General features: G+C 43.5%; 1 protein-coding gene and 1 non-coding gene across 2 annotated transcripts; one reads left to right on the plus strand and one right to left on the minus strand.

Annotated features, from left to right (window-relative positions):
• Positions 1-6432: 6432 nt before the first annotated feature.
• LOC119161826 (DNA polymerase delta subunit 3) lies at positions 6433-6882 on the minus strand. The gene has a single exon (XM_037414338.2). The coding sequence runs from the start codon at positions 6880-6882 to the stop codon at positions 6433-6435; it is 450 nt and encodes a 149-aa protein (XP_037270235.2).
• A 792-nt stretch (positions 6883-7674) lies between these two features.
• Positions 7675-7747, plus strand: TRNAK-CUU (transfer RNA lysine (anticodon CUU)). The gene has a single exon. It is a non-coding gene; the product is annotated as a tRNA-Lys (tRNA).
• Positions 7748-15589: the final 7842 nt, after the last annotated feature.

Below are 15589 nucleotides of genomic sequence, written 5' to 3' on the forward strand. Positions count from 1 at the left end.
GAGCGGCACAGCGGCCCGTGACGACAGAACTGCTCCAAGTGCAGGCTATGCAGTTAGCCTTAGAAAAATGGCTAATGCGGAGCCAGTTTAAAGCGAGCAGGTGCTGGCTAACTAATTTTATGAAGAGGAAGGGCTTTTTTCTCTGAAGGCGAACGGGCATATGCCAAAAGTTGCCGGAGGAGTACGAAGAAAAGCTTCAGTTTTCAGAGGTTCGTCCTAAACTTGCGGCACAACAACGGCTCCCTGCTTGGGCAAATCGGGAATGCCGATCAGACGACTCTTTACTTCGACATGCCTGGCACCACAATAGTCGAGAAGAAGGGGGCGAAGCAAGTTCGCGTGCTGACATCGGGCCACGGTAAAACTAGAGTGAGAACAATGCTCCGTTGCACGTCAGATAGGCACAAGCTTCCCCCGTACCTCATATTTAAACGGAAGACGCTCCCGAAAGGAGTCTTTTTCCCGAGTGGTGTGAACGTGTGGGCCAATGAGAAAAATGGGTGCGCGTTGCAATCGAGGGCACGGTAGAATCGAGTAAACAGAGCCAGCTTGACCACCAACATTATAAACGCAAAGCATGCAAGAAACTGCCCTACATATTCTGTACACAGCTTAACAACAAATTACTTCATATTGTTGTGAGGCACTGCATGACTCTCCCCTATGACGGTAAAGCACATGTGAAGGCTAGGTGATGAGCGAGAACAGGAAATGGCTATAGAGGAGAGAGTGGTGAAAGGCTGGATCGGGCACATCTGGCTGGCTTTGATAAAATAGAGGAGGCGCTGCTCAAACTAGCCAAAATATTACTCACACAGACTCGCTGCTCGATCCGAGCCCAACTGAGTTGACTCAAGTCTATTAGCCTACAGTATGAGCTTTTTTGACTGTAGTGTCCATGCTCTTTAACATCAATATCTTATATAATCGATGCTCTTTTGATATAGTTTACCTTCAAATACGGGTTACAAGTGGTTGCGATCCAGGAAGGACATTTTTCTTGGAAAAGATGACAACGTACGATATTGTACGTTGTCAATATTGAAAAACTTCTCTGGAAGAGTTGGGGTGGGGAGGTCAGAGCACCCCCCTGCGTAGTTCGCGCCTCTGATCAATAATTATTGAAATGGTGTATGCACAATGTTGCTTTGGAATATGTGCGACTGGACGCGAGTATAAACGTGTATCCAGGTAAGGCCGATAGTCACGCTGAAGATGAGTGGATGGGACCTTAGATTGGCAAAAGAAAGTAGAACTCGCTCAAAAAATATCTATGGCACTTTGCTCTCACTCGGACTCGCCAAAATTTTTCTGAGCCGTACTCACACTCGCAAAACTTTTCTTTGACCGGAGCCACTCAGAATCAACCTCACCAAAACATTACTCATCCGAACTCACGGCTTGATCCGAGGCCGAGTGAGTCGAAGCGAGTAGGCTCATGAGTTTGCCGACCTATGGTTCTAACCACTTAAACTTGGTACACAAGACGCGGTCATAAATCTTTCTTGTGAGAATTTCAGTTTTTTTTTGCACATCTGCGAAAGTACACTTTTAGGAAGTGTTTCCACTTACGAACAGATGCGCGAAGAGAAGAAATAAGTGCTTTTATTATCACCATAGAACCATTTGTACTCCCGCCTGCGGTCGCGGAAAGCAATAAAAAGAAATCTCAATAACTTCTCTTCAATACTGCAATGCCCGAAGCTAGGTTCTCTACCAAGTGCGCCACTGCGACTTCATCATACACTAAAGCTGCAGAGCCATTACATGTCCTCAACATGCAGATATTTTCATATAAAAATTCCTTTTATCTTGCTAAGAAACTTTTCAAACCTTCTCCATAAATCAATACGGCAAACAATGTGAAATGAAATTGTATGCGTCACTGTGAGCGAAGCATTTAGCAAACACTTCGTGTTACTGCAAAGTTAACTGTCCATAGTCTTCTCGTAAGAAAGGAATATTTCCTGCAAACACACATGCACACACATATATTTATTTATTTTATTTACAGTACCTTACAGAGCCCTCGAGGGGCATGGTGTAAGGGGGGCGGTACAGATAATATGTTAGAAAAATATATTTACATATATATTACACATACATAGGCAAATATTGAATATAATAGGAAATGCAGTTCAACTTATGAACATGTAAGCGAAATACATACGAGAAAAGTGAGTTACAGTATGTGAAGGTGAAATACAAAAAATATGACAGTAACTACAACCTAGCAATAGTGCAAAAACATCGGCAACAGTCCTATAAGCATAGATGATTACGAAGATGTGATAGAGCAATTTTTGGTGCATAAGTATTTTTTAAAAGTATGATAGAACTTTGTGTGGTCTTGTTTTGACGCAAGATCATGTGGCAAATCATTCCACAAACGAATAGCTCGTGGAAGAGCCGACTGGTTGAAAGCGTTAGTATTGCCGTACATGCGTGATAAGCTAAAGGTGTTATGTAGTCTGCTCGAAGCTCGATGGGCTAGATTAAGGTGAAGAGATGGCATCATGCTGGTGTGGATGAGTTTGTGAAATAGTGATAAAAGTGAGATGTCACGGCGAATTTTCAGTGGCTCGAGTGCAAGGCTATGTTTATTCTGTGTTATGCTGGACGGGTAGCTGTGATTACGCGCTATGAATCAACTTGCTCTGTTCTGTATACATTCTAACTTATCTATGAGGTATTGTTGATATGGTGAGCAAATGGAGGATGCAAACTCCAGTTGGGGACGGATTAGAGCAAGATAAGCCGGTTTGCGTACATCGGAGGGAGCACTGTATAGATTTCGGCGCAGAAAACCTAATGATCTTGATGTGTTGGCACAGATCAAAGTGATATGTGTGGACCACGAAAGTGTAGAAGTTAAGTTTATGCCTAGGTATTTGTAATGATCAGTGCGTTCAACAATGCTATTATCAATTGTGTATTGGCTATCAAAGTTATCACGTTTGCGACGAAAGGTGATTAGTTTGCATTTGGAAACATTAGGTGTCATCTGCCATGTTTTGCACCACTCATTAATATGCTCGAGGTCTTTTTGAAGAGTTAGATGATGGCTATTGTTGCGGATGGGACGATAGATAATGCTGTCATCGGCAAATATACGCACACATGAGGATAAGTTGTCAGGCAGGTCATTAATGTAGATGAGGAAAAGTAAGGGACCAAAAAAACTGTCCTGTGGTACACCAGAGGAAACGTAACAAAGTGATGAAGAGTGATTATTGGCGATAGTGTATTGTTGGCGGTTAGTTAGGAAGTTTCTGAGCCATGTTAGCGTGAGTGAATAAAGCTTTAGTGATGACAGTTTTAACATCAAGCGACAATGAGCAACACAATCGAATGCCTTCGCAAAATCAAGAAATAAACAATATGTCTGTAGATTACTGTTCATGTTAGAATGTAGGTTGGTGGTGAACTCAAAGAGTTGAGACTTGCAAGAACGACCCTTTCGGAACCCGTGCTGGTTAGAGAAAAAGAAATTGTTCTAGATTCTAGATGCACATAAATGTTAGAAGCTATGATATGCTCAAGCATCTTGCAACATATGCACGTCAAGGAAATGGGGCGATAATTTCCAGTTGAACTTTTACTACCATATTTATGGACTGGCATTACCTTCACTATCTTCCAGTCATAAGGCAACATTCCTGTAGTGAGCGACTGCCGAAAAATGTGAAACAGGATAGTGCCAGACACATAAACAGTGTTCTTTAATAATTTTGAATTGATATCGTCAATACCAGAAGATGGTGACATCTTCAGATTTTCAATAATTTTAACTATGCCTTCAATTGTGATATGTAAAGGTGACATGAATGAGTAATCGTGTTCAACAATTTCTGGAAAATGATCATTCTTGCTAGTAAACACGGATGAAAAGAATGAATTAAAGACATGAGGACAATCAGTGTCTGCAAAAGGAGTGTTATTTGCATCTTATAATGAAATGAAGTTATCGTCGCGATCAGGACTTGTTACTTTTCAGAATTTTTTCGGATTAGATTTTAGGAGCAAAGGCATATATATATATATATTATATATATATAATTTTGAGTAAGCTTTGTGAAAGGACTCCGGTGGAAGGTATTCCCATTTATGGATACACAAAAAAGACTTACACACCACATAGGCACACAATGGGTGCATCTATAAAAAAAAATGCTATACACCAGTATTTTTTTTTTTTTTGCAGTGAAGCCTATCACTTATTTTATTGTTTTTTATTTTGTGTAATGTGCTCTGTCAATCTTGAAACAGCATTATGTCCTGATTAGAAATATTGTAATAAATTCAGCTGGACATGGCTTGAAACTGGATAGTGCTACGGGATCTATTTCTCTATGTATCTTGTTTGTGTACCTGATCCCACACTGAGCAGTAAGGATCTCTTGTGACAAAATTTTTTATTTACAGCTTGTACTACTTTTTCTTTGTAATGTTGCTTGCACATAACTACAAATTGTGTTGTTTTGTCTGATAACATACGTCAAAGTGTCGCTTCTCAGAAATCAGACAGTGCATTGAAAAAGCATTGCTAGGTCTGATGAAAAATTTTATCCAAAAAAATTGGCAGACCCCACACAGTGGAAATCGATGATATGCGAAGCATGAATTAGGAAGGCTGATATGTCGCTTTAAAGTCAGCAAAATGCTACGAGGCGCACGTAAATTATGCTGTACATGTCTTCCATGTAATGATTATCATGTTTGGACGTGTCATTTACATTCGTCCTCTATTTACGTTGCGTGATACAAAATTCGGTATATGTGAAACTTTCAAACGGATGCGAGCACGCTACAAGCGTAGCGTGTAGTCATGTTTTACATGACACACATGTCATGATTATCATGTGTGGACGTGTCATTTACCTTCATCTATTCAAATCACATGATACCAAATTTGGTATATTGACTATTTAGGGTGAGAATACCTAGATATGCAAGACGACAAGAATTTGGAGGAACACTGCTGGCTGCTTTTGTCCAAGTTTCTTGTGTGACACTTTCAGTTGCCACCTGCTCTCATGAAAGTCCATTCATCGCTTTGAAACTACTTGAGCATCAGACCCACAGAACTCTCGTTGGAATTGCTTGGGTCTGTACGAATGTTAGCCAAGCTTGAAAGACACTAAGCCTTGCAGATGGTGAGGTCATTAGCCCTATGTGGGGCCCAGTCATGCGCCTATCCCGCACAATTTTTGTTAATAAGAAAAAGAAACACATTTGCTAAAACAGTGTTCAGAGTGATGGCTGGGATCACCATGGGAGTGCCCGGATCGTCTGGCTTTGACTGCCCTCTTGGTTCCGAATAGCTAACAGGGGAACGAATCAACAGCATGACAAAAAACAACAGCAAGAAGAGGAATAATGGTGCTGTTGTCTATAGTTCCCTTTCTTCTCCTCGTTTTCTGTTCTGTTGCACTGTACATGGGACAGGGGGTAAAGCTCCCCCATTTTGCCAGCCCCCCCTTGCCTGACCAAGGAGCACCCCCCTCCACCCTGATAAAAGAATCCTGGCACCCCTCCTGTTATTACGATGCCCTCTCGGCCCTGGCAACAAGTTGTTGCTGGTCCTTAGCCTTTCACATGTGCAACAATTAAAAAAAACATAAAAGGCTCCTTGTGTAGTTTTAGCTGGAACACAATGTGTGTGTGTGCCTTTCTTATATATAGTTATATATGAGAGCATATATATGATGTCATATAGTTAGCATACTGTTGCAGTGCTCCTGAGCCAGTTCATAGCTGTTGGTAGGACTGCTATAATCAGCAACACAGTGCATTGCCTTCTGTCAGTGTACAGGCATGATGCAGTGCTTGCTGGTGTGTGCAATGCACTGGAACAGTTTGCAAGAAGTGGTGCGATGTGTTCCACAGTAATTAAGAAAAAGGAAAGAAAATTCCGCACTACAGCGGGTTAAAACCAGGTAAACTGCTTGCCGCCACGCATGGAGGCGCAGGACTTTGAAGGTTTTTTTTTTTTTTTTCCTCGCTTGTGCGGTGCAGTAATCGCCAGTAAGAATACCTCATCCAAGTACGCAAGGGTCGCACTAGCAGGAAATTAAATAAGCACAGCCAAATCGATTGCGCCCTTTCATATCCGTGCTGCGTGTGCCTTTCGCGACACGTTAAAGAAACGAAATCGAAGAACGAGGATATGTTCGTTCGTGCGTCAGAACACTTTATTCACGTGTATATGTAAATAGGTGTAAATATTTGAAGTAAATAGTGTAACTATATATTTGTTAGAGAAACAAGTTCCAGCGATACATGCTTAACACATCAAATCGCTCCGTTTCGTGACGATGAGCATTTGGCCCACAAACTTCACCTACGTAGTTCGTAACTTGAATGGGTAACTGGCACACTTACGTGAAGCAGCAATGTCACCTGCTTCGAGGAGTTTCCTTTTTCCCAGCTTCACGAATCGAGCGCAAAAAAGGATGAGTCGCAGCGTTTCATCAAAGCTTTCGTCGGCTTTACCGCGGAATAGCAGACGTCCTGCTGGTTGTTACACAGAGACACTGCGTCTGCTAGGCAGATTACGTTCGAGTCCTCCGTGCGGCTTGTGAGCACAGCGTAGATGTGCGCGTGGCTCCCTGGCCGGCGCCGCAAACAGCGTGCTAGCTTGGCCTCGGGTACGAGAGTCACCGAACCCGCGCACAGTATGGCGTGCCAGCTGCACAGCGATTTTCCGGCGCGCCTCTGTTCCGCCACGAAGTCGTGCAACAGGCGCTTGGCGAGGTTGGCGTGAATTTGCCACTTCCGCGAAACCCACTTGTAGGTGACAACTTCGTTGGCGTCGAACACGAGGTGTTCGAGCGCTTCCAATATTGAGTTCGTCAGCATCGGTTGACGCAATGTCGCCATAGGTACAGGAAGCTAGTATCGCGCTTCAATGCGAGTGGTTCTTAAGATAGAGAAAGGAAGAGAAAAGTGAGCCCCGTTATTGTCTGCTTCAGGAGCGACACCGCCACAGAGCTCACAAGGGATGGGGGTGAGGAGGGATAAAAGGGTAGAAGTAAAGGTATAGAAAAGAGGAAGAAGAAGCAACAACAAATCTGAGGGGATAGGAGAGACAGGAAAGATGGAAGCACGGTCACTGGAGTCCGAGGACGGGGTACACTTGCGAGAGATGTTGTCGGCGTCTGTAGATGGCGTAGAGCAGGTCCAGTAGGTCAGAGCTGCGCTGTCGTCGAAGACCGTCGGCGACAGGAGGTGACGTAGGGCCAGCCCAGTCGGCCAGAGCTACGACGACGCCGAAGGTCGCGAGCGCGCGGGCGCACAACCGGTCGGCACGGAATCCAGCGAGCGAGTCCCGCTTCAATGGCAATAGCGCTCGTGTCCTTGTCTCTGTGTCGTCGTTTTGTTCTCGCGCTATAACTATCGTCATGCCATACCAACTAGCCCAAGCTGCCACACTTCAACGGCAGCCTCGCACTTCAGCCATATACTTTGCCAGTAGTCTGGCCAACTTCAGCAGACTGATCTTGGTGTTAAAAAAAAAAAAAAAAAATTTTGACTATTTGTGGTCTCTGTGAAGGTGGTAGGCGGGACTTCATAGCACAACAATATGTCAAACGTATTTTTTTTTGTGTGCTAATGTTTAATTATACCCTAAATAAGAGGCTTTAATATACTAAATAAGCGGGCCGCTACAATGTTTGGCTAGTTTAGTCGGTAGAGCATGAGACTCTTAATCTCAGGGTCGTGTGTTCGAGCCCCACGTTGGGCGTAAACTTTTATTTTTTTTATTTTTTAAAAACATTGTGATAAAAACGTGCATTACTTAGGAGCTCCGCCCACAAGAGCATAGCGCACTGGTTAATCATCTGCATAACAGTCGTGCAAGCTGGTTCGAAAACTAATAACTTAGTCGTTCCTGCTTGAAGTGCTTGAAGCATGACATTCGGCTGAGAATTATATCAGAATCTCAGATGAAATTAACCTAATATGTTCAAATTTTCGACTAAAAACCATCGACACAAACATGTCTGTACGGACACGCCAACTTTGCGAAGCACGAGCAGAGTGCTTGACGTCATAGAAATGCGAATGTGTCATTGTACAAATTTTCTTCGAGAGAGAGAGGTTGAGGAAAGGAAAAGCATGTAGGACCGCCCAGGTAGGGGCGTAGCCAAGGGGTGGCACATCAAACCCGTGCCCCCCCCCCCCGAAAGTTTTTTTTGCCATATGGCATAAAGAGCGAAAAATGACCACTTTAAGGGGCGCACCTCCCGAAATCAAAGTGATCAAAAGCGTCTGTATCTTTATGTATACATCATCATCGTGCTGTAGTATCGCACGACCATGACGGTGGCACCGTAACGATTGACAGCTCTGCAGCATATCGTAGCGTATGAAATGTCATTCGCATCAAATAGAAGCAGGAAGTGGTCATAGTGATTGGTGTTTGTGGTAATTTGCAAAAGCATAACGAAAGTAGTGGCATGCACCCTCTAGACTGAAAAACTGTCGTAGGCATGTGTAACCACTAGCTCTAATCATGAAATAAATATCAAGTAGTTAAATGAGTTCAAGGACAGACAACAAAGAATAATATACTGCAATAGGTGTAGTAAATCCCTCAATAAATCAAATAGGTTCAGTTTACCGTGGTAGACTGTCGCCGCCTCTTTTTAAAGGGGATGCCATTAAACAAGAACATCACCATTGCCAAAACATGGAGAAATAAAAAAAAAGGTTAAGAGCGGTGAGAGCAACAACTCCACCCACGGAGTGACTCCACCTTTTTTTCCTCCGTGCCCAACGTTTCTAGACCTAGTCTAGAAACGTTGTCCGTGCCAGTATAGTGCCAGCGGCCCAATCGACCCAAGCACACCTAGTGGTTGGTGAGAGCAAGTGGCGTGCGCTTCCTGTTTCAGTTTCACTGGCACAAATTTTGAATTACTTTGCATAACCGACGTTTGGCAATGACGAAAGTTCATGATTTCAGACCACTTTTCATCGCCCAAATGGATAGTTTTTGTAGGTCGTTTTGATTTAGCGATTCCCTGTTTTGTTCAGTGGTTCGTGCAAATTGGTCGTGACGAAATTTTTATTTCAATTAAGTTATAATAAAGAGAGATGCAGTTAATGATAAATCACTACTGTTTTATTTATCGCACTTGTGTTTTTCTTTTGGAACAAGTGATCAATGTATATATAATTCAAAGAGACAGAGTATCTGCAATGTTTTATTCAAAGGCAAAGTAGAGTCTGAGAATATAAAAAGCACAATAGGACAAAGGTAGACAACAAATGCATCTCGCCTTACAAATAAATTGTAACAAATATTGTAACAAATACAGAGAGAACACAGACAACGCACACATCGCTAGAGTTGGCAGAAGCCGAGAAGCTGGTGAAGTATGACACGCCGGGCCAGTGGGTAAGTAAGGATCTATGGCAAAAACACAGCGCACAATGCTGATGAAGAAGGAAGAAGTGACATATACACAGCAATGAAGTCGTGAATCACGCCTGGGGTTAACCGAAATAATGCATAGAAAAAAAGAGCGCATAGAAACCACACGACACAATATAGCAGAAAGGAAAAGGTGCAGTGTGCTGGCTGTGCTTAAGAACAGCTAGCCCAAAATGAAAAAAAGCAGACTTGATGCCTGCTTGTCCTCGGAAAAATAGGGCTTTGCAGCTTGCTCACTACGTGAAAGACAAACTTTATGCTACAACACTGGCAGGTCTTGTGGCTCTTCTTATCATCAAAAACTTAAGATCCCAAGTGATTTGCGTCTGGGTGTTGCTGTGACGCTTGCGAGCTAAAATAGATTGTAGTCATCACTTATCCAGAATTGTGGACCTTAATTGGTGCTACGAGAGCGGTATTACAGGGCTAATAAATAGCAGAAGGAAACCACTTTGGCTCATTATTTTTCACAAAGGCTCTACATCGTACGTTATCACTCACAAGCTATAAAAAAATAAAATGGCAGCGTCCGCAGCCCCATCAAACGCTACAAATTTGGGTATTCTTTTGAAAAATTTGATGGGCGAGATGAGAAGGTTGATTAGAAGCTAAAATACGAAAAGCGTGATAACGTGAACCGTGCCCACTTCATACTGTGTTCCTTACCCGCTCAAAGACATTTCAACAAGCGGTTTTGTTATCGATATATTACTTGAGCTGGAGAGATAAAGCATACACAGTGAAAATCGACCCACAGTAAAGTGTACAGTTCGCCCGCATTTGCTACAAAAATACAGACAAGATACCCAACATTCTTTTTAAGGTTATGCAAATCACTTCGAGCGAATACACAGTGTCCCTACTCCTCATAGCGGGTAACCAAAACAATGTATGCAACGAAGGAGCGGTTAGTCCAGTTGAACTGAATATAAGCATATAAGACCATAATGAAGTCTGCTGTAACGAAGTAATAACATAACAAAGCTATTACAGGATTCGGTTCAACTCGAATACTTTAGTGTAAACCCGCCGCTAATTGCCAACCTTTGAACTTGTCAAGTTGTATGCCTGTGATTGAAGACTGGAACCTAACCCTATCTAAGTTTCGGTTCACAAAACGCACATGCCAACATAAACGAACACGGCAAAACATTTTCAGAAACTTCGCGCGATACCCAGCAGAGCAGAAATGAAAATCGCCAACACTTGACAGATGGTGATACAAAACATCGCACACTTTCAGGTGACGTGCAGTGGCCTCAATCATGGCAAGAAAGTGAGATTCAAGTTGTTGTACGTATGCACAAGCTGCTTCTGATATCACAGTGAGATTCCCAAAAAGTTTGCCGGGGCCGTGGTATGCTTTGAGCATTGTGAAATACTGGTGGGTACCCTTAAGCGTCTCACTGTCATCTTTCAGTAACTGTGGGCAACTGCAACCATCACATGCATTCCGAAGGAAGTGTTTGACGAGAAAACCAGCTACATAATATGCAGCGGAGTCATCGATAATATGAGAGTGAATGTTGGTCGCAAGTTCAGAGAGATCGTCTAGAGCGGGAAAGTCGTCAGGCTGTGGCTGTGCACACTCCTCATTATCCACAAGAGACGCACTGGTGAGGGAGAATGGCGAGAGCTGCTCCTGGAGGAGGTCCCATTCATCATCTTCAACATTTCCATATTCTGACAGCTTGAAGAGTTTTCTTATGCAGATGTGCTTCAGGCCACAAATAAATTGTGCTACATTGGGGTTGGTGTTGCAACCCTGTTTTTGCCTAATGTGGCCAAATATGTTCTCCAGAGGATCCCGTTGAAGCCTGCATGTTAACAGGTATTCAAAATTGTAATTTTTGGAGAGGTCGTCCCATAGTTGACAAATAGCCTGAATTGTAATTTGCCAACCTACGATGGTTTGTGGTTGACGTCTGCCAACAAACTGCCATGATGCAATCCAGGGAAGCTGGCCTTGGAGGAAGTCAATCAGCTCTGAATCATTTATTCATGATTGCATGCCGCAGATTTTGCGAAGTTCTTTTTTTACTCGAGCTGTTCAAGGCATCGAAAATCCTGTCCATACGATCACAAAATTGAGCTGTAGTGATGGCCAAGGCAGGCAGCACCTTCGCATACACCATTGCCGTGATAGCAATCGAAACTGATGCACTGAGGACCTGAGTTGCTCTGCTGACCTTCATATTAGAAAAAGGTTTCTGATGAACGTGCCGTTCAGTAAACTTTGGAGCCAATCGCAACCCCAACTCATGTGAGGATTGGTAAAGGCTTACAATGTGCGGCCAGTTAACGATGTCATCCCCAATGTATAACTTCTGTGCTTGGACATTATTGCGCATTCTTTTAATTAAATGCGGAACATCAAAAATGTAATACACTCGCTCACCATTAACTTCAAAAAAAAGGCTTTGCTACAGTCACTCTTAGTTGGTTAGCGAGACTTGCATTTGAACTGCCCTTGTCACAAATGACTGCTTTCACTGCAATATTATTGCTCCTAAGCTCCAAATGAGTGACACCAGCAAGTTATGCATAACAGATGATGGTGTTGATGTGTGTCCTATAGTAAAAGTAACCGGTTGAACCCACTTTCTCAAAACACCAACAAGAAGAAAAACCAGTGCTCGATCAGCAAAGGTTGAAGTGCGATGAGTGCTGTAAAACCCTGGACAACGTCTCTTGCAGCATCATAGTACAAATTCTTTTTGAGTGCTATTTCGTCGAAAACTAAAGCGCACACTTGGTCCCGTTCATTCCAAGCTTGAGTATTTGTTGCAATGGAAAAATGGATTCCTGGAATTATGCCTGGAGTCATCTTTACATTAGCTAGCCACCTCCTTAATGAACGCCGGGAGGGCAAAAAAAAATATGGAGCCAGAAATCGGTATGCTCGCGAACCTCGGAAGTTTAAGTGAAGAGCGAATTCCTTGAACCACACGGGAAACCGCTTGCTATTGCGTTTGGGCCTCAAGCGAACAAGTGCAGAAAGAAGTTTAAAAACCTCCTCGGTGACGTGCGGTCGGTTAACTCCAAGGGCCTTTGATGTCGATGACGGTGCTTGGTGAGGCTGTCACCGCAGTCTTTTGATAGTTTTCCGCTGTGCTGCTACTTTGGCTTGCAGATGTTTAATGGCTTGCTTGTACTTCATATGGAGTCATTGTCGCTGGCACAAAGGAACGCACTGCAATAAACAAAAAAATGGATGTAAAAGCGAAGAACAACTAATCCCATACCAGCACTTTCCTCGCTCTTTCAGACCCAAGGTGCACAACTTTCTGTGGTGCAAAGTTTTCGATTCCACTACCTAAAAACAAACCATTCACAATGTTGACAATGCACAAAAAAAAAAAAAATGAATATCACTGAGAGCCAACCCTTACAATTTGTAAGTGCACACGTAGTGTCCTTTTGAGGATAGTTTCCTCAGAATGTCGTAAACATAAAATAGCACATTAAAAACAGCTGCAATAAAGTCACCATTTTCTCTAGGGCACTCAGGCGTGGAGCTGTTGGCGGAGACGTCTTCTGGAGGATCTTGTGAAGCTTGTACAATGCCTCGGACAGTGCTGTCGGAATAATCTTGCGAGCGGCCTGCGGAAGTCTCTATATCAATCCACTCTGGTGTTGAAGTGAACATACAACTTACCGGTCACACAAGTTCCTTTTGTGACAACTGAACGACTGGTTAAGGTTTTCTCCGGTAAGACGAAGTCAGCAGAAATTCTTTCACCAGCTACAAGGGAGCTGCCACCTGAAGAGGTTTGGTCAACAGTCAATTTGGGTAAAAAAAAAAAAAGAAATCGCGACACTGAACACACCCTGCTCATCGGGGCACCTCAATGTGTGGGAGCCGCTTTTTGAAGCCTCTACTGCAGGTCCTGAAGAAATGAAATTACGACAATGTGTCAGTAAGGCTTAAAATAACACAAACTGAAGCTCATCTACACCTTGCAGGGCAGCTTCTGCAGTCATGTCACAGTCACTATTTGAAGCGACGCTCAAAGAACCTGCATATATGTGCAGTTGGTACAAGTTACAAAGCTTGTAGCAAGGGGAAACTTAAACAGCTCTTTCAAACGCATAAATTGGTCGAACGTGGAAGAAAAGAGAAGGCACCAACTAGGATACAAGTAATTTGTGATTTTTGGAATTATCAACAGTGCCAGCTTTCACTGATGAAAGGTATATTTACATGTGCACTCAGGCTTGAAGATAACGTGAAAGAGCCCTTTAAAGTCTTTCAAAACAAAATGCGCAGGTCAAGAGCATCAAAAAACGACAGAAATGTAAAGCTGCTGTTAGTAAGGTAATAGCCCACAATTGACAAAGTTTAAGACTTTCCAAGTGTTACTTCTATAGTGGTGTTTCTCCATCGGCTACAAAGATCTTCGCGGTTAACTGTCGCCACTGATTCAATACAAGTGGCTGCTATTGCACATATTTGAGTTTCAGTCAATCACTTACATGGTGCAGCTGGTTGCACACTGGGAACAGCCATTCTTGTAAGCCTTGTGTGCCCAGGGTCCATGAAACTGAGCAGTAAAATAGTCGCTACAAACCCTGCGCATTGCGTATGCGACAATAGGCTGGCCGGCTTACTCAGGAGATTATCGCGTCCAGCATACTGCATCCATGCTTTCATCCTGCATTGGCAATGAACTATCAGCTGAAAGGGGAAGTGCTTGAATAGTGATTTTTTATTGTTACCCTCACTGAGCAAGTACGAACAGTAAGGCTAAAGACATGCAAACCATACAAAAGCTTTAACACACCTGCCGTCCCGTGGTATGCGGAAGAAACTCGTCCCAGGCTTCTTGTGGGTTCTGTTGTTGAAGCACCACGATACACAGCCGTAGCTTGGACCGCCGGACGGCATGGCATCAGCGCGGTCTGAAAATGTTAGTAAGTGGATGCTTCGCTGTCAAATTACGAAAAAGATATGTGCACGACATAAGTGTACCAGCAAACCCCTTTGAATGATTAGCTAATCGATGCACAATACAAAACCAGCGATATATCTCTGACCCATAAAACTGACTTACAAAGATAGACGTCAAGACCACGTACAAAGATTTTCAGAAGTTTCCAGGCCATTATCCCTTGTAATGCAATGGTATCGCGGCCAGGGAACTTTATAACACCTTCGTGCGTACGCAGTATCAGCAGTACATTGGGAAGAAAAATCGTAGTTGAAATTTGTGCGGTAAAATTATATTGGAAACGTCAAAAAAATTTGTGGGCAGCTTGCACTAGTGGCACAAGGCTAGCGAAGAAACGAAGATGATGGCCACTTGGCTAGTCCAGATTTGCCTCCGGCACAACAAGAATTATTCGTGTTCCGAGCCTTCGGGAAACGCGTCGTGAAGCATGCGAGGCCCAGCGAACGCTTCTCAATATTTTGCACCGAGCCTATGACCTAGCTGCCCAGCTATGCTCAGCGCACAGACGCTCGCGTCCGTGGCAGACGCAGCACGCGTCGCCTCAGCTTGACGCCGTGCCGCCTTTGCTATACTGCATACGCTGCACAATCTTTCCGACTAGCCGCCGCATAGAGCCGCAAACTTTCTTTTTAGCGAACCTCCCCGTCGTTACAAGCTTCAGAACAAGGTTACAACCTCGTGAATGAGACGCCACGTAAGAAACAATCTCGCACACACGAAGCGCAACGTGTGTGTGTGCATCTTTCTATGTTTGTTGCATGGTGTCTTATTCGCGCAGGTGTAACCGCTTTCTGAAAAAAATGACCCAACAAACCCAACAACACGTCATTCAACAAGCTTCGCTTGAAAACGTGCCTCACCTGTTATCTCACGCACGAAAACGCCGACGCAGCCGACGTTGACGAAAGCGACGAAAGCTTCCCGCTGTCAGTTATGCATGGGCTTGTCGCTGGGTGGATGGTGTTTATGACGGTACGGCTGAAGAAAATTAATCGCGTAAGGTGTGTGCAACAAATTGTTTTTATGTATAAAAAACTTACCAAAATTGGGCGTGTAAGTATTATTTTGTAAAATAAATTTTGTTGTATTGATTATAACTGCTTTTTTTTTCGCTTGCGTCCTTTGGCGTTTGGTAAGAGCACCAGTTCGGTACGTAGTCGTGACGCACTTCCTGAGGCCAGGTTTCGCGGAGTAACAA

This window comes from Rhipicephalus microplus, chromosome X (genome assembly GCF_043290135.1).
Source record: "Rhipicephalus microplus isolate Deutch F79 chromosome X, USDA_Rmic, whole genome shotgun sequence".
NCBI lineage: Eukaryota > Metazoa > Arthropoda > Arachnida > Ixodida > Ixodidae > Rhipicephalus > Rhipicephalus microplus.